This window comes from Physella acuta, unplaced genomic scaffold (genome assembly GCF_028476545.2).
Source record: "Physella acuta isolate Inbredline_101_S28 unplaced genomic scaffold, ASM2847654v3 ptg000550l, whole genome shotgun sequence".
Taxonomy (NCBI): Eukaryota; Metazoa; Mollusca; class Gastropoda; family Physidae; genus Physella; species Physella acuta.
In genome coordinates, this window is record NW_026732069.1 from 208,993 (window position 1) to 230,769 (window position 21,777).

Genomic DNA, 21,777 nt, shown 5'->3' on the forward strand with positions numbered 1-21,777 from the left:
GGAGGAACCTCTTCATAACTCTTGAGGTCGTAGACCGACCCTCGGGCGAATTAATTAAGCATTCAAATTCTCAATGTTTTCGAAAGCCTAAGCGAAGCTGGGCAACATGCCTAGTTATATTTATAAAGTGCTAGAGATAAATGTATTCGCTAGAGTCAGATCGTTGCAAGTTCGATTTAACAAGACAAATTATCTAAAATATAATGCTTCCCAACATTACTTCAGACAGATAAAATATCTTAAACATTAAGCCTCGTATACAATAAATTATTTCTTACATAATGAAACATATACAATGCATCGGGCAAAAAGTACAAACATACTTCCTCACATACAATTTTTCTGAGCAGAAAATATCTGAAACATAATGTATTTATTACAATACAACAAAGACATACTATCTAAACAATAATGCTTTCAATCCCATATTTTTTAGACAAAATATTTATACTCTCTGGATTTAGGATATTTCGTAAGGTAACCCTCAAAATGAACGACTTAACATAACCTGAAAATTTCCAGTGAACGGAAACAACAGAAAAAACATTTCAACATCACCTAAAAATTTCCGGTGAACGGAAACAACAGAATAAACATCTCAACATCACCTGAAAATTTCCGGTGACCGGGCGACAGTTCTCACACTTGGGGCATACGTCACAGATGGTGGAGTCTTTCAGAAGTTGTGATTGGTAGAACACTGTCACCTGGTTGCCTGTAGTATATAAAACTTTCTTATTAAGGGGGGGGGGGGGATTTTTAATCTATGCATAATTTTTTAACAAATATAAAATACTTGATAAATGAGGGAGAAATAAAATGCGCTAGGTTGATAGTGTTGTCTTTTTCTTTACGTCGAAACCAAAACCGAAATCCCCACCTCAACTTCAAATTTAACCGGAAACGAAAAATGTAATGGAAAACGGATTTTTATCCTGAATCGGCATTTTAACTCGATCGGGAAATTTTAGCGGGATACGGAAAATTAGGCAAGAAACGAAAGAAATTTAACCGAATTTCCATTTTCATTCTTCTTAGTGTTGGGAGGGATCGAGCCTTATCTGCCAGAGGGTTTGAACTAGAGACTTTTTTTCGAATTTATCAACCATGAGCTTTTGCCGACTCGACCATGCTTTCATCACAATTAAGGATTACGTGTCAACTGGTTATGCGCCATTGAGGCCATTGACTCCGATTTCAGCCTGCTTTTTTTTTTGGATTTGCTTCCATAGCCTTTGTCCAACCAAGAACAAACTACGAGGCAGCAGTTGTTTGATTTTGGAGTTGCCTCTCCTAGAAGAGTGGTTGTCCCCAGCTAACGAGCCTCATCTGCCCGAGGGTTCGAACTCGAGACTTTTCGGATTAGCAACCATGAGCTTTACCGACTCGACCACGCCGACCAATTTTCATTTTAAAGGGATTTTTAAAATCCCAAACGGGTATTTTAAAAGGATTCCAAACTTTTACCGGATGGATACGGAAACTAAGGAAGAACAGGAAATTAAAAAGGATACATAATTTATTGAAGTTGGAACTGTATCCGGAATCGGCACTATTACCGGATCCGTAAATTTCCTGTTTTGTATTCATCAATCAATGACGCCGTTGTATTTTTTGTGCAGACGCTAAATCTAGACATTACCACAATACTTTTTCTGGTAATTCTGACCTGCACGTAGTCACTGCACATTTATTCTAAATAGAGTCGTAGATCATACTCCTAAAAATTGCCTCTAATTTCACCATTAACAAAGGTCGTATTCTTTCAGGCATCTCTTCGGAGGGATTCCCCCCCTACCCCCCTGAAAGAAACGCTGACAGCAATTTTCAGCTTGTAAATCATACAGACTAAAGCTAGACACTACATCTAAAATTAAGACGTGTTGCCTACTTTTGACCTCTAGACAGTTTTTCTTTCAGACTTTTTCTTCTGTGGGTGAGGGGCAGTTTAAATTTTCGGGAGGTGGGGGTAGACTTAATTTTGCCCTGGGGCCGACAATAGTAATAGTATATATTTTCTATCTAAGCTATATTTCTGGAGAGGGGCAGTAGATTTTCTTCAGCGTTAGGGGGGTGGGGGGGAGCAGACTTGCCGAAGAGAAGCCTGAAAGAAAGAAACACTTTTAAGATTAGACAAAGAAGTTTGTGTGGTGATGTTATTGTCTTTATTATCGAGTATCGATGACTTCATTAATATTGTGCATTGTTTTCGGCATTAGATTTAATTACTCTAGAATCAATGACGTCTTTCTTTTTTTTTGTAGTTTTTAAAAGTTCAATAAACTCTAAAATTTTCGCTTTGGTTAACTTAATTAGATATATCTTTATTAGTTTCATATGACGTCATTCAATCTGCACAAGACAGCTTTATTTTTCTTGTGTTTTCTCTAGAGCATTCAAGACCGATGACAGATAGAACGATAGACAAACACAGTGACAGAATATTATAAATATTTATTGAAAACCATCTAGAATTAGACAAATTAATTTAGTATTTTCCGGTTTTTTTTTAAACTGAATCCACTTAAAATATTCTTTTAAGACTTACTATAATTTTACTGACAGTTTAATTAATATGTACTTTAGTCACGCCTAGTTTGTTTTGTTGATTATGTTTATATAAGAGTGTAGATATAAATTTTGAGAGAAAACGAATATTAAGTGTATAATATAAATTATCCATAGAAATTTACTCAACGTCCAAAAAACATACTTCCTTCCTGTGATATAATTTCTACTTAACATTTGAAATATAGTTCATTATAACCCTAACCCTAACCGCAACCATAATCCGGATGTGAAAACCAATGTTTGATTTAAATCTGTAAACGGATATTTGTCAATTAAACAATGTTAGTAAAAAACCTGTGACCTACGTGGCTCATAGTAGTCATAGACCCTGACGGCAGCTGGCTGGGACTTGGCAACAAAATCAACTCGTCTGACTCTAAGGTTTAAACACACGGGCGTCGTGCCGATCTGGGACGAAGAGACACATATTAAGTGTATAGATAGTACATACACCTTGGTTCAAGACAATTCTCAAGGTATTTTAAAATGTTTTTATTGTAATGAAGTTAAATTTTATCGATGAGCATAACCACCTTAAACTAAACCAGTCTAGGAAATCCTTTTCAACTGAAAAAAAAAAGTTTTTCGTCACACTGACCTTGTCAAAGTAGAGAATGACCTTCTTGTTTTGTGTCTCGACTCTCTTCACGATGTCGAGTTTGGTGATTTTTTCAAGGTCAGCCTCAAAGCCTGATGGGATACCGATCTCTTGGACGGCCATTCCACTGCTGGGTCCATTTCCTAGCCATCTTGTTGTGTAAGAAGGTATTAAAATTTTAATGACAGTTTATTATTAATCATTGAACTGAGTGCTTATAACCCTAAGTGCCATAACAGTGATAAGTTAAACACACTTAGACACAGTGGCAATATATGAAGATGGTGTCACAATAGACTGATCTAAGTTTTGAGTGTAGAGCGTGTTTGTAGGGGGGTGTCTAAATTTCATATAAATAAACTTGGAGAGGACACAAATACTAAACATATACACAAAGAATAGTTCTGAACAGTCAATTTTATAATTATACTTTTCTCCATATTAAAGATCTATATTAATCCCAAATTTTTCCCAACAATTTTTGAGAAGGTAAGCGCCCCCCGCCTTCCACACTTCTTGCCACCCCTTAAATCCGACAATAAACACACCTTATGCATGTCTCTATATCCAAAGTTTTTAGAGTCTCCTTTACCATTTTTACTTTCAGATCAAAGGATTTTGCCTCTATTTCAGACAGCACATTGAAACTTACAGCCACCTATATAAGCAACACAATGTCAGAACATTATATGAGAAGTATTACTTGTCATACATATATATTTATTGAATAGCAAACTACAGGGTATTTTCTCTTATAGCCTAGTTACATTTTTATCTTTTTCATTTATATTTTAGTTTATTAAAAACTAACGTAGACCACATAACATAATCATCACTACTTTTACTGAGAATGTTTTATATCATAAAACTCATTTTCAGAGTTTGAAAGATTTTGGGTATTTCATAAACGAAGTGGCGATTTTTAAAAAAAATCTATTTTAAATTTCTTCCGAACCTGACGGTTCATGGAGCAAGTGAAGTAGAGTTCACCTGCTTGTGTGACCATCGGCGTTTTCAATAAGAGATAGTGTGGGGTTCTTTCGCATACTCTTCCATTACATTTTTTCAGCCCCCTACCTATCGTCATACATCATCACAAACGTCCACATTCCCTTCTCATCCCTAAGAATGGCGTTATTTATCGACAACCCAATAGCCATAAATGAAATGAACGATGATTCCTGTTCTATTAAAATCATAGGGTAGAGAGAACATACCTGAACAAGAGCCATGCCATATCCAGTAGCTGTAATAACAACTTGAGCAGGAACTGTCGTATTCTATATATACATGGAAACATATAGAGAAATAAATAACTATATATATATATATATACGTGCTATATACATATATTTATATTTGCATTGTGCATTTTATATATTAGTAGCGTGCCCGTCGCCGCGCGTTATAGCAATCTTAGAAGAAAGTCTGACAAAATATTGTATTTCATCAATGTGTTACCAATCATATGTTCTTAAAACAGTGACCTTGTTTACTAAAACTGAGTTATTTAAATGTAAACAATGCCTGCGCTATATTTTTTGGTTGATATTTTCGGGGCACGGGTCTGCCCACACTACCGTCCTGTACACCCCTGAGCGAGCCAAACGGCGCCATGCCGGGGTGCCTGATTTTATTTGGTAAACGACTATATTCATAGCATATCGCACCCTTTAAAACGAACATATGTGCCATTGCGATCACGGTAAAGTCCGGGGTGTCAAATCGCATACTGCCAGGTCGCCTCGGTGAAAATGAATTTTTTTTTCACAGAAACTTCTCCTGGAGTATTCACATCAACGCCTCAAAGTTTTATGGCGATCGGATGAAAGGTGTAGTAATGTATAAATAACAAACAAACAAACCCATACAAACTTTGTTTTTTACATATTATATATATATATATATATATATATATATATATATATATATATATATATATATATATATATATATATATATATATATATATATACTTATATATATGTATATATAAAATTGTATATTAGTTGATGTGATAGATGTATATTCTTAAAAAATTAAGTTTGGACTATCGACCTCTTTAGACTGCAGCAGAAGTGAGTTGGTCTTGTCAATATCAAAGGTGTATGTAGTCTCATCGTCCAGCTGGGTGGTGATGTGGAGTTTTACTTTATTTCTGGGCATCTGCTTGGCGTACTCGCTGAGGGCGTTCAGGGCAACCACTGTGTCCTATAGTGAAGTCGACAAATAAAAGACTCGATCTTTGATTAATTTATAACACTACATTTTAAAACGATTTATAAAGAGGCGGGGTATGTTTCATACAAATTCAATAAATTGGCCAAAAATAAATACAGTCTAAAAATTTTGTTTAGAGTTTAACACTGTTAATGTCTTGATAAACCTGTGTGGATATGAAGCCACCGTTGGCGTTTCTCTGTTTGGTGATCCACTGCATGATGCTCTTGCCCGCCACCAAGTCGCCCCGCTTTGTGTAGGTCAGCAAGACGTAGGCGGTCATCTCAATGTCAATGGCCTTGGTGGGGTTAGGCCAGTGCCATGGGTCGGTAGAGGTCTTAGGGGGCTCATGCTGGTGCCAGTACACCGTGCCGTCTATTTATAGAAAGAAAAAATGGAATTTTTCAACTGCGCGGTATACAATAGCAATGTGCTGATTGTATTGTAGACGTAATACCAATGGAGGCGGGTTTGATCATTATTGTTTAAATGGACAAGAGACCAGTTTTTTTTTATTCTGAAAACACCACGTCCTTGTAATTTGTATTAAAAATGTGCCAATACAATTATTAAATACATTTTTTTAAAAATCATATAACCTAGCTCAGTCATGATTGTTGTAATTTTTAACTGCTTTTTATTTTGTTCACAACGTCTGTTTGTTTGGTTGTGTGTTTATTTGTTTGTTGGTTTGTGGCAAATCGTGTAACTCAATTTTCATCCACGTTTAACACGCCGATTTGGTTCAATCTTTTCACATACGTTCCACTTCGATGACAATACAAGTCTGTCTATTTTTTATTTACTAAAATTTTTAATAAGTCATTAAAATTAATTAAACATTTTCGAAACTAAGAGGAGATAACAAAATTAAATCAATTGATAGACTAATAGATTCAATATCAGCAGGTGGGATAACTAGCAAGACGCAATCACCCTAAAATTCTGGTGAGCTGTGGTTCACGAGTATGTTTACTATCATAGAGTCGGCAGTGGCGTAGCGAGATCAGGTGTCACCCGGTGCGGCACTTAATGGTGTCACCCCCAAAGGCGTAGCGATACTTCCCGGGGACAAACTTTCGATTTGCACCCCCCTCAAAATTTCCATTTGCACCTCTTAAAAGACTATTTCGCACTCGAATTAATCACTTAATTAATCACCTATTGACCCAGTTACTTCGGCCCCAATCGATGTGAGCGCGCTGGCCGTGATCGTATAGTGGTTAGTACTTCGCGTTGTGGCCGCGACAACCTAGGTTCGAATCCTGGTCGCTCAAGATTTTTAGTCCGTGTATTTATAAACACTTTTTTAAAAACCACGTTTTTCATGTGTAGCAACGGACTAAAAAGGAGAAAATAAAATACTTAAAAAAAACTTTTTAAAAAACCACGTTTTTCTTGTGGACTAAAAAGTAGAAAATAAAATTTTCTTTTGTGCTTCCTCGAGCTGTGCAGGTTCTTGTGATGACTGACAAAAAACGTGGGTCGGGCAGATGGGTCGGGAAATTTGATGGTGAACGTACCCACGTTTTTTGTCAGTCATCACAACAACCTGCACAGCTCGAGGAAGCACAAAAGAAAATTTTATTTTCTACTTTTTAGTCCACAAGAAAAACGTGGTTTTTTAAAAAGTTTTTTTAAAGTATTTTTTAAAAAGTTAAACCAAGAGGAGGTAACAAAATTAAGAACTTTCCTTAAGAACTTCGCTGCAAATTGTGGTCACAGACGGGTTTTTCACGGGGCAGATCGTCCTTTAGATATTTCTAGTTACTGACGGTGTTGTAAAGCAATTTTTTAGTCTTGTTGACTTTATAAATTAAGAATCATTCGAAAATGAAAAACCTTTATAGCAACAAACTTTTAAAAATATGTAGATCTTATGAGCGACCAAAGATTTTATTAAAGAAAAACAGTTATTTTTATATACTTATTTTCAGTGGATATAAAATCTTATTACTATAAAGGTTTTTTATGCTTGTTTTATGTGTGATAAACCTGCTATATCCTATACACCACCCCCTATTTTAATCATCTGTCTTACAAATTTATAACAGCCATGTCACGAGTTTACATTGAATAGAATGATTGCATTTAAGATTTTGCATTGTTGTTCGAGTTATTGCTTCGTGTTCTGTTACACTGTGAGGGGGTAGCTTTGGTTTTAAAAGACGCCGAGGGAGAGGGGGGGGGGGGAGGGAGAGAACTGTTAAAGAATAAGGATCAAGGCGGGGGTTCCGTAATGGGCGTCGGGGGTTAATAGTGTTTTTTGTGCGTTGATATTTAGTAGGCAATGCGGGCACAGTGTAATTATAAAAGTTCTCAAAGACTGCGGTGAATATACAAGCGTCATATAAGACAGAGGGAAGTATTTACCCTTCTGAGTTGACTCAGCTTCCAGTTTGTCTAGAACAGCTTGGGTCATGTTGCTGCCGGCAAGTTGGAAAGCGTAAGACGCCATGGCGAGAACGTAGAGATCATCCAACTTGGCAACTTCCTGTTCAGCGTAGGCCAGGGCTTTTTGTATAGCCTCATCGACATTCTTGGAATAAATGCGGTTTTCATATTACGTTACTGAGATATTGATTTTTTTTTTAAATTACAACTTCTAAGGACAAAACAAGCATTTGATTAACATTGTCTGGGACAATGCGAACTTCTAAATAATTTAGATTCATTGTATGAGAATTGTAAGATTCTGGTTAAAGCGTTCGTTGTTAATTTTACAAGACCCCCCGGATATATTTAACATATAATGCATTTTTTTAACCCACGCCGCTTAAATAAACTGTTAAAACACGTTTTTGATGATGAGAAAATACGATGTTATTGTGAGTTCTTACTTCAATAGAGACGATGTTCTTTCATTCCCAACTTTATTTATATTGATAAAGTATATCCATGAGGAATAATAATCATAAATCCATAGAAGGATAACAATGATACAAGTACAAACCAGACGGCGTGGTGACGACTTACATTCTTCTATACAGGCACCCACTTGTCCACCTTACGCTCCCCTTTTACACACCTCATTCTCTCCACTAATGCCAGTTAGCGATATAACAAAAAGCATGGAAAAACATGAGTAGTCGCCCACACAGTCTTTCCGTTGGCCAGGAATTCTACTTTCATACAAGTTCATGGTAAATATAATATAAATAAACAATACCAAAAGTACAGTCGGTTACATAAACAAATCCTTTTCATGTGCATTGAAGAGACAAGAAATTAGTACTCTCTTTGTTTCTTGATTATAGCTTTATAGTGTATTTTTAATTATGACTTGATTCGTATTGTTAATAAAAAAATATGTGAAATAAAAACTGTTACTTGTGGTTGTAAAGACGTCGGGTCCATCGCATTTTGAGAGAGTATCAGAAAATAGTATTTTTTATTTGAATAACTCGGCTAGCTATTAAAAACTTACTCTTTACCGAAATTATATATAAGTTAACCCGCAACGTGCCAGTGTGTCCGTTAACTATTTCTTTACCACTATCCAAATTAACCCTCTACTTACAGTGTTCGTTTGGTCCTCATGGTTCTCCAGTAGTGAGATCAGCACAAACAGGGTCAACCCGACCCCTGACCCTGTTTGACCCTGCAGGTAGACACAAATAATAAAAATAAAATTAGTCTCATGCTTTGTTATTGTTTTTTCTTCATGAACATTGTCAAGCTGTTTGTACAATGTTTCGGCTGACGTGTAGTGTTTCTTTCAGACTTTTGTCTCCGTAACAGGGGGCAGGGCACAACATCTTTAGGCGGACGGACAAAATTTTCCGGGGGGGGGGGAGGGCGGTCACTATTCAAAGTAAATATATCAATTGTATTTAATTTGGCGCCTGGGGGGGGGGGGGGGGGAGGGGGGGAGGGCATTGACGTTCTTCGGAGGGGGGAATGGCACTGAAGAGGTGCCTGAAAAAAACTCTTCTCACCTGCATGTTCTTGTCGTAAACGTATCCGGTTTCCGGAAAGCTGCCGTCTGTTTTTTGTTGCTGTATCATCCACTGGATGGCGTCGTTGAGGATGTTGTCATCCACAAAGATGTGACGTTTGGCCTGGTGGAAGACGCGGGCTACAAAAGCTGTCAGCCTGTGAAGATTCAGAGAATTTTTCTTTTTTTTTTACTTTAAACGTCATTTTAACCTCTGTCTGTGAAAACCTTTGAACGTAATTCTATTGCATTGCATTGAATTGTACAAAACTTGGAAAGAGCATTCCGTGCCGGTCCTTTGTGTCTTGGTAAAAAAAAAAGATGATAAGTAATTCTACAAATACTAGACTGCAACTTTTTATGTGCTTTTGGCCTAAAACATTAAGACTTAAATCTTTTTTAACTACTCATTGTTATAATAAAACAAATGTGGTAAAAATCGATGAAAAAAATATTTAATTTGGAATTCCGAGTTACTCACGTCGAATACAATCTTTCTTCTTTGATATCTTTTTTTTCCCTTTACAATTATCCGGCTTTACTAGAGGAATTTTTAAGCTTATGCACTCATAAATAAAAACCTCAATTATACAATGAGTTTAATCGAAGTATCTTTTTTTCTGTCAAGCTAAAAATTATATTTTTGCATAAAAAAAACAATCCGTGAAAAACAAAACAAATTAGTGATTAGTTTGTCAAAACATGGAGTTAAAATACATCCGTCTTAATGTAGATGCGGAACAAAACAACATTTTTTAGCTTATCAGTCGGTCATTTCAACTTTTACCATTCTAGCTGATTGTTGTAGGGACAGTTTACACACATCTCTAAACATACGAGTTCTACACTTACCAATGGCTAGAAAAAGTTCACATGAACATTTAAATCTACCACATTGTAGAAATATATCGCACGAACTTCTGAACGTATCACCACATTCTGGAATATTGCTCACACACATCGCAACCTACCACATGCTTGAAATATTTTGTTTAAATCTCTTTACAAGTGGTTTTTAAACTAGATTCGATCGATCCCCAGGGGTTATATGATTCACGATCGGGTTTTGTCAGCGTGAAAGATAGAACTATAAAGAATGGGACGGTAGATGCGCTTATGAAACTGGTATTGTTTGTTAAGCCTACCTCCAAAAAGGTCAAATATTTCACATCAACCTATTAACCTACCACAAACTGGAAATATTTCACATCATCCTCTAAACCTACCAAATGCTAGAGATATTTCAAATGAACCCACAAACCAACAACACGCCAGAAATATTTCACATTAACCTCTAAACCAACCACATGCTTTGAATATTTTACATCAACCTATAAAGCTATCACATACATGAAATATTTCACATAAACCTCCAAAGCAACCAGAAGCTGTAAATATTTCACGTAAACCTCTAAACATACCAAATGCTGTAAATATTTCAGGCAAACATCTAAACCTACCACATGGTGTAAATATTTCATATAAACCTCTGTACCTACCACATACTGCCCGACCTGTCGTAGGAGCCAAAAACACTGAACGAGCCGTCACTGCGTTTGTAGCTCAGTTCGCCTTGGTAGCCTGGGTAACATCACGAATGTACATAACGTTTATAATGAATGCATATCTATGTTAAACAAGGCAGTACATCATATAATAATATGTAGAAATACTTAAAGTGTCTAGTTATTTGTAAGATAATTTAAATTTTTGTAATAGTCGTACCACGCTCCATAAATCCGATGGCTTTAGCCTTGACGTCTCCATTCAGTTGATTGACGGCCTTAAGGTAATCTGTGACGTAGACATCCGGTGCCAGATTGACCATGTTTTGTTCCCCACATCCGGTGGGCATCTGGAGCAGGGAGTCCAGTTTCGCGATGGTAGGACCCATCAGGTCACCTGAAGGGTGTTATAATTTAATGCAAAGTAGGCTACGACTGTTTTTATGCAAATCCTAAAAAAAAAATTATTCGTTCTGATTACCATTGTACACCAACAACTAAGACACCCTCCCCTTTATCCCGTCCATACCAAGATACCTCCTCCCCTTATACCCATACCAACGCGACTGTCTACCACTAACCACTGGAAAATAAGAAAACAATTATTACCCCCCTCTCCCCGAAATGGGTCTACAACTGATTCCCGAAAGCCTTTTTCACGAATGGATACTTCCACGAATACGACAAATTCCCGAATGGACACATGCCCGAATGCGACAAATGCCCAAGTGGACGCTTGCACGATTGCGAAAATTCCCGAATGGACACTTGAAAATTCTACGCCTATAATGGCTACCTTTGTTGGACAGCAGAGATCCTATATAACTACACCTCTTGTTGCTACTACTGAAGGCTACGAACCCCCCCCCCCCCTCCTTATAATTAACCCAATGATTGCCACAACCTACGGACAACTACGATCCTGTCTTTATTTTCTTCCTGCCACCATCTACCGATCAATAACACATTCATTTCACCACGTATATCATCTCTAATTACACACCGACAGCATATATTACTGTCACCCCCCCCCCCTTCCTTCCCTATATTTACGCCCATGACAATTACTACCTACCGACAACCGAAATTCTAACAAGTTCAGATCCCTTCACTACTTTGTCTGGCAGCGTGAGGTCAATGGTCTTTGAGAAAGTTTTTTTGCCGTCTGTCAGGTCGATGAGGACAGGGATGTTGTATTGTTTGGGGACCCCTTCAGCCTGTGGATAGACCAGCTAATGATACATACGACTGTAGGATAATAAAGTAGTTCTCTTTTCAAGCCTGACGGTCCATGGGGTAAGTGAAGTAGATTTTATCTTTTTTCTGTGACCACGGCATACGAAAGGAAAGTGTGCCCAGGCACTTTTACTTTCCCTAACGTGAGTTAGGTACCCATGAGAGTTGGGTGGACTAAGGAAGATTCTACTGGCGAACCAGGATTCGAACTAGGGTCCTTCAGTAGTCTAGCGGTCTACCACTAGGCCACACCGACCCCCGTTGTAGAACATTACTCTCGTGCTAATGACACCCGCGGTCGTCATGACGACTGCTATAAGTTCTTTAGATAAACTAACAATCTCTTTATCTTTATAATTTTCTTCCATGGTAACTAATCTGTTATGGTGAGTACAGGTATGTGGGATAAGCTCGATTCTTTATCATGTTCAACTCGTCCTGGATTAGTGGCATTTCAAGAGTTGTTTCTATCCGTATAAAAGACAAACTAGCACCAACGAAGCTAACTACGCATCCACCTCATTTTACCTCAACAAGGAGTTGTCTACGCACAGCGTCAGCGGCCTTGGACGACTGGGCCTTGACCTCCACGTCATTTCTACCAAGGTCGGCAGGGACGATGGGGAAATACACAGACTTGGCCTCACCAGCCTTGACCTTTAAACGTACATATTTTGAGATTGTTTCGTGAAATTCAGCAATATTTAAAAAGAAATTTTTTTTGAAACGTAAACTTGATCGTGTAACTACATAATGTGAGAAATTTTACAAGTCGTAAGTACTTCATTTTTGTAAAATACAATAACAAGACACAAAACAAACAAAAAATTTACCATAACCTCCTGTACAACATCAACCTGTTTCAGTTCCTGGTTTCCTGAGGCGTCGATGAAGATGTTGTGGAAACGTTTAGACTCCGCCAAAGTCACACGTACCTGAATTTTAATAAAAAAAAATAGTTTATTTTCTTATTTTCAGTGCATTTAAAAGCTTGTTGCTTTAATTTTTTTTTTATATTTTTTTTTATTTTCTACCTTTTAGTGATTCCTACTTTATAAAGTCGATACGACTTAAAACATTTGGTTTAAAACACCATCAATCGCTCGCAATCTATATATATATAATTCTCTTCTGGGAGACGCTAGAAAACAAGCTGTAAGCGCGCCTTGCAGTCCCCTCTATTCTTCACTAGGCATAAATCAACCTCCCCCACCCCCACATGGTCTGGTGAGCTGTGGTTCACGCTAAATGTTTATAAACATAGAGCCGGGTTTAGTGACTCCTATTAGGGGCAGATAATTTAGTTTGAAACTATTTTAAACATAGGGGAGGTAATTAAGAGGAGGCTGCTTTCACGAGGGTGGGGCGGGGTAGGGTAGGGGTTGGGGGAAATGAGGGTGGGCAGGGGGTTATCGTCCTTAACTATCAACTGATAGTATTTTAAAGCAAATATGTTCAGTGGCGGGGGAGGGTGGTAGGGTAGGGGTTGGGGGAAATGAGGGTGGGCGGGGGGGTTATCGTCCTTAACGACCAACTGATAGTATTTTAAAGCAAATATTTTCAGTGGCAGCATTGGTACTGTCGAATTCACACATTTTGAATTACTGAAAAGTAGAAAATAAAACAACTAAATAGCGGCGTATGATACGCCGCGGGTCGGCTCGTATTTAAAAAAAAAACGATTTTCAACCCCATTAAAGCTGCCGTCCGTGACCATATTTTACAGACGACAGCATGTTCTTAATTTCTTTCCCTGGTTTTATGTCTTTAAAAAATTTATTATCTGCCCCTAATAGCTTTTACTTGATCGACCGGCTCTACGATTGTCAACATTCTCGTGAACCACAGCTCACCAGACTGTTAGGGTGATTGCGTCTTACTAGTAATCTCCCCTTCTGTTAATAAATATAGTAATCTATCGGTTAATTTAATTGTGTTATCGCCTCTTAGTTTCAAAACAATTTAATTAATTTATAACTACTATTTAAACATCTAAATTAAAACAATAGATAGACTTGTATTGTTATCGAAGTGGAAAGTATCTCAACTGAAAGTTTGAACGAAATCTCGGCATTGGAAGTGTGTCAAAATTGAGTTACAATATTTGCCACAAACTCACAAATAAACATATATATATATATATGAATATATATATATATATATATATATATATATATATATATATATATATATATATATATATATATATATATATATATATATATATATATATATATATATATATATACATATATAAGGATGTACATAGCGTCTCTTCCCACCTGCATATCGTCTGGCAGGTAGTTGAAGACGTTTGCTTGAAGTGCCAGCTGCTCACCACGAGTCACAGAGTAGGGGAGGTTGAGGCTTACAAAAAACGGTCGGAAGACTTTCAGCTGGAACAGATTGTAACGTGAAATATATATTTTAAAAAATATCAGAAACTCAGGTATTTGGTTCTAGATGGATTCAATTAAACAAAAGTAATTGCAAATAATAAGTATAAGTTGTTTAAACGCCTATATACATATGTTTATAAGTATATAATGAAAGATTATTCAAATGTGTAACTCCACTTTCAGCTGTTCATTAGGGTGTGTGTTTATTGGAATGTTATGATTTAATTAGGGTCACGCTAAGGCTTTAGCAATCAACATAAAGTGTTAGGTTAGTACTTTCTATTTGACAAGAGCATTATTTTGCTTTAAGATGTCTCTAATTTGATTATCATAAATCTTTATAGACTCACGTGTGCTTGTGTTGGGGCCACGCCCAGACCTGATTTTGAGTTGATGGCGAAGGCGCTGACCACCCATGACGTAATTGTGTCTGGTACAGTGGCTGTGATGGAAGCTGAGCCGTTCGATCTGTGAAGTAAAACAAAATTTTACATACATTAAAAAATACAGACATTAAATGCATTGAGGCATCATTATATAACGCTCAATGTAACTTAATAACAATATGGATAGCATCGCTAGGCTATAAGCCCGAAAATCTCTAGGTCGGATCTCGGTTCGGACATATGACTGAGTTTACCCAGCTCTGATTGGTACTTGGCATGTCGGGAAAAAAATAAAAATGGCTGGGCATAGTGTTGACCACACCATCCCATAGTACGCGGAGGTAAAGAGACAAATGATCTCAACTTCATCTGCCCAATCGATCGCTAAAGAGGAATGTTTACTTTAAATAACAATACCATAAAGCAGTGGCGTAGCGCGGTCGGGTGTCACCCGGTGCTGAACTTAATGGTGTCACCCCCCCCCCCCAGAAGCGTTGCGACCCTTCCCGGGGACAAACTTCCAAGTTTTCGATTTGCACCCCCCCTCAAACTTTCGATTTACACCCCCCCCCCTCAAGTTTTCGATTTGCACACCCCCCCTCAAGTTTTTGATTTGCACCCCCCTCAAGTGTTTTTTCTCTATATATTTTGCTATTTTTTGCCTTGGTGTCACCCCCTTAAATGGTGTCACCCAGTGCGATCCGCACCCCCGCCCCCCCCCCCCCTCGCTACGCCCCTGCCATAAAACAAAGGATTTCGCAGTTTTCTGAGACTAAAACTATTTAGAAACAACTCAGTAGGTTTTCAACAACCGATTTTGCTAAATCAACAACCCCTTTTGTTGCATCAAATAACCCATATCGTTAAATAAACAAATCATTTTGTTACATCAACGTTTTGCTACATAAGCAACCCATTTTACTACATCAACAACCCATTATGTTACATCAACAACCCATTTTACTACATCAACAACCCATTTTGTTACATCAACATTTTACTACATCAACAACCCATTTTACTACATCAACAGCCCATTTTACTACATCAACAACCCATTTTGTTACATCAACAACCCATGTTACTACATCAACAACCCATTATGTTACATCAACAACCAATTTTGCTACATCAACAACCCCTTTTACCCAACATGAAGATCAGACCAGAGCCAAGACTCAGGGAAGATCTTCCTGACACGTACAGGTTCTTGAAACTGTGGACCTGCTTTAAAAAACAAATCGAATTTTAACAGGTAAATGTGAATATGATTATGAAATGACATGTTAATTAAATACGAAAGCAAAGTGGAATTCAGATGAAAGAACAAGTAAAATGTAGATGTAACAGTAGAGGCAGAGGTGAAGGTAAATGTGAACGTGAACGAGAACTTGTAATAATACAAGTAGAAGTAGAGGCAGCGGCAGTAAACGTGAACGTGAACGTAGACGTGGACGTAGACGCGGACGTGTAAGAAAACTAAAACGAAAACGCAATCCAAAGGCAAACACAATAGCGAATGTGAATGTCACTGTGAATTCGAAAAACAATACGAATATGAAAACTAGCTTAAAATTAAATATTCGTAATAAATGTCAGTCTCAAATAAGAAAATAAATGCCCACATTAAATTTTCACCCACCTGATTTTGGCTCTGGCTCTGACGCTCTGTATAGCTCTGGCTCTGGTTCTGGCTCTGGTTCTGGCTCTGGTTCTGGCTCTACTTCAGGCTCTGGTTCTGGCTCTGGTTCCGGTTCTGGTTCTGGCTCTGCCATCGGCTCAATATCAAAGAACGCACCGGTATCGTCAACTGTTCGATTCATTGTAAGTAAGATTATCTCAACATATCCGTTTTGCTATTTTCTTGCATTTCGTATACTTATATGTAAATGTTACTTTATCTGTAACTTTACATTTTTCTCTTTCTATATCCATCCTGCACATATTCCTAAACTTTACTTTCCTATACTTTCCTATACTTTCCTATACTTTCCTATACTTTCCTATACATTCCTATACTTTCCTATACTTTCCTATACTTTCCTATACTTTCTTATACTTTCCTATACTTTCCTATACTTTCCTATACTTTCCTATACTTTCCTATACTTTCCTATACTTTCCTATACTTTCCTATACTTTCCTATACTTTCCTATACTTTCCTATACTATCCTATACTTTCCTATACTTTCCTATACTTTCCTATACTTTCCTATACTTTCCTACTTTCCTATACTTTCCTATACTTTCCTATACTTTCCTATACTTTCCTATACTTTCCTATATATATATATATATGTATATACATGTAATATTATATATATATATATATATATATATATATATATATATATATATATATATATATATATATATATTATATATATATACATATATATATATATATATATATATATATATAAATATATATATATATATATATATATATATATATATATATATATATATATATATATATATATATATATATATATATATATATATATATATATATATATATATGTGTGTGTGTGTGTGTGTGTGTAAGTCTGTGTGTGCTCTTATTTGTGTATGTGTTAGTGCTTGTGTACAAACAAAATTGTGTGTGCCTTACAGTAATACCGAGTACAAGTGCCATATTGTACACATATGAATAACACCCACCTATTTCATCGTAATATTGATATTTTTATCGGAACACCAAAGCATCAGTAAGAACAGTAACTCCCGCATCCTGTGTGCCATATTGTACACATACGAGTACAAGTGCCATATTGTACACAAATGAATAACACCCACCTATGTCACCGTAATATGGATATTGGTATCGGAACACCAGAGCATCAGTAAGAACAGTAACGCCAGCATCCTGTGTGACATTTGAAAAAAAAATCCTGCAATGACACTCTGTATGTCTATATATTATGTCATTTCAGCATCAGCTTAAAAACACATAGTGACTTATCTAAAAGTTATGTTATCCAATTTGTAAGCTTACAACAAACACGTTTATTATTAACAGTTTTTGAAAAATAAAAGTGAACAATTAAAAATCTAAAAAAACTCGAACCTCGAAAAGTTCTCTTGCGTCAGGAGAGCTGAAGTAACTCCATATTTCATACTCTCGTTCATCGTAACTCATAAGACTTTTGCGGATCTGTTTTGTAAATATATTCCTATACAACTCATAAAGACTATACATTCGATCTAGTTTCATCTTGAAATGTTTTTTAACTCTAATCTAAACAATTTAACAAAATAGTAAGTATTAATGTATTACCTACTCGAATGATGCTCTGTGCAAAATCTAACGTTTCAGCATTTAAAATTTAGCTTACCTTTGATTTAAAAGTTTATCTTCCTTAAAATCATATGAGCCTATTTAATTCATCTTAGTGTCTCCCAATATATATCGAATTATGCATGAGTAGAGTGGGGCTCAGTAGCGTACGCAGGGGGGAGCAGGGGGAGCGGCCGCTCCCCCTCTGGCCATTTTCAACAAAGTGGCGCCTTTTTGGAAACTTTTAAAACTCAAAGTTTTAAACAATGATATTTGTTAAAAAAATATTTTTGGTCGGCACATCTATGTAAATCACAAGATTTCTTTTCATGCAGCAATTAAGCATTATTGTACTAGTCTAGTAGTGTCTACGTTTACAACACCTATTAACAGCTGCATCAGTTTGCCATTCTAAAAAAAAACCATTACGATGCATTGCAATGTTTAAAAAACCTCTACGGGTAGTACCACTTGGCAAGAGGGGTGTTAAGTTTAAGGCAACTGTATAATGTATTTGCTTACTAATAATTGAATTAGAAAATGTTATACATAAAACTTCACACATAATTACTTTATATATACAGTTTGAATCGTGAGATTAATTTTTGAAAAATTACAATACAGAAACAAATACAAGTGATGTGGCACCTCTATTTAAATTTACTTATGAGCAAACTGCGTAGTGAAGTAGTAGTATTCTTACAGTTTGTGCGATAGTGATTATATTACAAATTATATGAAACAGTTACAACCCCCCTCCCCCATGGACACCTCTGTAAAACAAAACATATTGTCATAATACCGCTGCTACTTATTTAAATCTATTTGTGTAATATATATTTGTGTAATATATATTTGTGTAATATATATGTATGTTTAGTACAGTCATAAAAACTGACGCTATGTTCACTCTGAGTTGGTTATCTCTCCCCCCCCCCCCCCCCCACACACCTCACCACCACAATTGTGTATAGCGATATTAATGTCACACCTAGGTATACACTGGGTTGGATAATTGACCTAAAGTGACCGGACAGTGATGAAGAAAGTTGACCCCCCCAACCCACCCCGAAATGATCTGTTAAGTACATGTAGAAAAACGCGTAATGATGTACCAAAGTACCATGCCGCCAGAAAATTAGCTTTTTAAACGTAAAACTCTGTGAATATTGTTTTTTTGCAATTACCAGTAAAAATGTGTGTGATCAATACAGTGATCTAACCCATACCTATCACTATGTTGAAAAATGATCTTTAAAGAAAACAAAGAAGTAGTAGCTAATTAAAAATATATGATCTGACTAAAAGACCGATATTTAGTTAAATGTAGGCAGTTATCCGGAATGTCTATCTATACAAACAAAAAGCGTGATTTTATACCAACTCTGATTTTAAAATCTTTCATTACGCTTTAATACTTTAGCATTTAAGATGACGATATATTAAATTCTGATTATAGACAAAAACATTTTGCAAACACGAATAGTGTTAAACAATTTCATTATATTCGAAAGTAATTATTTATTTGTTTTGACATTTATAATTAAATGTGTAGATATATAAATATTTATATTAAGAGAGTGATTATTTCCCCTATTACACTTGTCTTAAATAATTTCCCAGGAATTATTATGTAAGAATGTTTTTTTACAAGAATTACAAAACAGATTGCGTTACGTTCATTGTTTTTGGTTGTAGTGTGTATATATTTTTTTAGATTGATACAATTTTTGTTTTGTCGGCCTACATTGTGTGTTTTTTTTCTTATTTCTTCAGAGTGCTACTTTCAATTTATTTTACATCATAGCGAAGTAATGACATACACGTATATAGAACGTGTTAAAAATTCGGCGCCTTTTTTGCTCTTTTCGCTCCCCCTACAACGAAAACCTGGATACGCCTCTGGTGGGGCTATAAGGGATCGAAAATCTTTCTTCTTCGTTCTTAATTTTAGTGTTGGTAGGGATCTCCTTCAACACAATTAAGTAAACGTATCAATTGGTTATACACCATGGAGGCCATTGAATCCGATTTCAGCCTAGTTCTCTTTTTGGATTTTCTTTCATAGCCTTTTTCCAAACTACCAGACTGCAGTTGTTTGATTTTAGAATAGTCTCTGCTAGAAGAGTGGCTGTCTCCAGCTAACGAGCCTCATCTACCCGAGGGTTCGGTTTCGAGAATTTTCGGTTTAAACCATGAGCTTTACCGACTTGACCACGCCGACCCATATCGAAAATTATTTAGAAGATTTGAACACAAACGAACCTACTCTCATATATATATAAATATATATATATATATATATATATATATATATATATATATATATATATATATATATATATATATATATACAGTTAAGTGCTAATATTCACATCATTAGCAGTGACGTCATTTCCACTTTTAAGCAGCAAGACGCTCTGGTCAATAGCCAATAAATGGACGTTAGATTTAGGGTCAGCCGTGGTGACAACAGTGACATCATCTCCTGGTTCAACATCAGTCTTGTCCAGGTTAACGGTCACCTGTTTAACACAGAATTACCTTGTTTATATATTCTAGTTAGTTGCTCAGTTGATGCCACTAGAGGAATGTCATAAAGAGTATGTGTGTACCTTGTTTATATATTATTGTTAGTTGCTCAGTTGATGCCGCTAGAGGAATGTTATAGAGAGTACGTGTGTACCTTGTTTATATATTCTAGTTAGTTGCTCAGTTGATGCCGCTAGAGGAATGTTATATAGAGTATGTGTGTACCTTGTTTATATATTCTAGTTAGTTGCTCAGTTGATGCCGCTAGAGGAATGTTATAGAGAGTATGTGTGTACCTTGTTTATCTATATACTACTAAAAGTCAACTTTGTTTACATGTTTGAATATTTATTTGTTTGCCTGATCAAGTATCCTGATATGTTCGGCTCTATCTGGAGAGCTGTAAAATAGTATGTAGGTAGAGAATAATTTTTTAATGCAGACAGACTGTTAATCACAAATTTATTTAAAGACGTTAATTAATTTATTGATTTATTCATTGTTAAATTAACCGTATTTTTAAAAAAATGTTAATACTTTGAATAAACTTTGTGGGGATAGTGACGTCCCTTGATAGTGACGTCAGAGTTTTTTGTTGACTCTTTAGTACAATAAAATGGCGGCGTCTATCGAAGAAAATTGTGTTCCCATTCCAAAGTTTAACGCGTTCTAAATCTAATTTTCTGTCGGTCATAACTTTAACAATACGTCCGTTTGCTGTATTTATTACGTTCCAACACTTATATCAATTTTCAACTGTCTTTTTTCATTTAGTTTTACAATAAATTTCTCTAGATCTAAAGATCAGCTGTCGAAGGAAATTTATGAATCTAGCCTAGATCTAGATCTAGACTAGATCTAGATCACTAAACTCAATGTAAATTCTAAATCTAGACTTAATGTAAATTCTACATCTAGAATCTATTTCAGGCCTTAATTATTTTATATAAATCTTTGTTTGGCTAATTTAAGATAAAATTTAATTTGAAAGTTACTACTTCTAGACTAGACGCTCGAAATCAAGTTGCATCAAAGTATAGTATAAAAATTCATTTGTGACGTCACGAGTAAATAGCTAAGTTTGTAGCGTAGTCCGCTCTCATGCGAGTGGT

At 36.1% G+C, this 21,777-nt stretch overlaps 1 protein-coding gene across 1 annotated transcript in view; it reads right to left on the minus strand.

Annotated features, from left to right (window-relative positions):
• The window catches only part of LOC131946293 (CD109 antigen), a 70,410-nt gene that overhangs the window by 39,004 nt on the left and 9,629 nt on the right, over positions 1-21,777 (minus strand). The window contains exons 13-33 of the mRNA XM_059306986.1: positions 20,509-20,658; positions 17,924-18,010; positions 17,653-17,722; positions 16,495-16,662; positions 16,001-16,076; positions 14,817-14,934; positions 14,350-14,463; positions 12,901-13,002; positions 12,596-12,724; positions 11,907-12,048; positions 11,052-11,228; positions 10,826-10,907; positions 9,328-9,484; positions 8,910-8,990; positions 7,763-7,928; positions 5,556-5,764; positions 5,228-5,380; positions 4,387-4,449; positions 3,718-3,827; positions 3,170-3,320; positions 2,877-2,979 (exon numbers count right to left, since the gene is read on the minus strand). Coding sequence (XP_059162969.1) covers positions 2,877-2,979; positions 3,170-3,320; positions 3,718-3,827; positions 4,387-4,449; positions 5,228-5,380; positions 5,556-5,764; positions 7,763-7,928; positions 8,910-8,990; positions 9,328-9,484; positions 10,826-10,907; positions 11,052-11,228; positions 11,907-12,048; positions 12,596-12,724; positions 12,901-13,002; positions 14,350-14,463; positions 14,817-14,934; positions 16,001-16,076; positions 16,495-16,662; positions 17,653-17,722; positions 17,924-18,010; positions 20,509-20,658 — 2,608 coding nt within the window. The remainder of the gene's footprint in view (positions 1-2,876; positions 2,980-3,169; positions 3,321-3,717; positions 3,828-4,386; positions 4,450-5,227; positions 5,381-5,555; positions 5,765-7,762; positions 7,929-8,909; positions 8,991-9,327; positions 9,485-10,825; positions 10,908-11,051; positions 11,229-11,906; positions 12,049-12,595; positions 12,725-12,900; positions 13,003-14,349; positions 14,464-14,816; positions 14,935-16,000; positions 16,077-16,494; positions 16,663-17,652; positions 17,723-17,923; positions 18,011-20,508; positions 20,659-21,777) is intronic.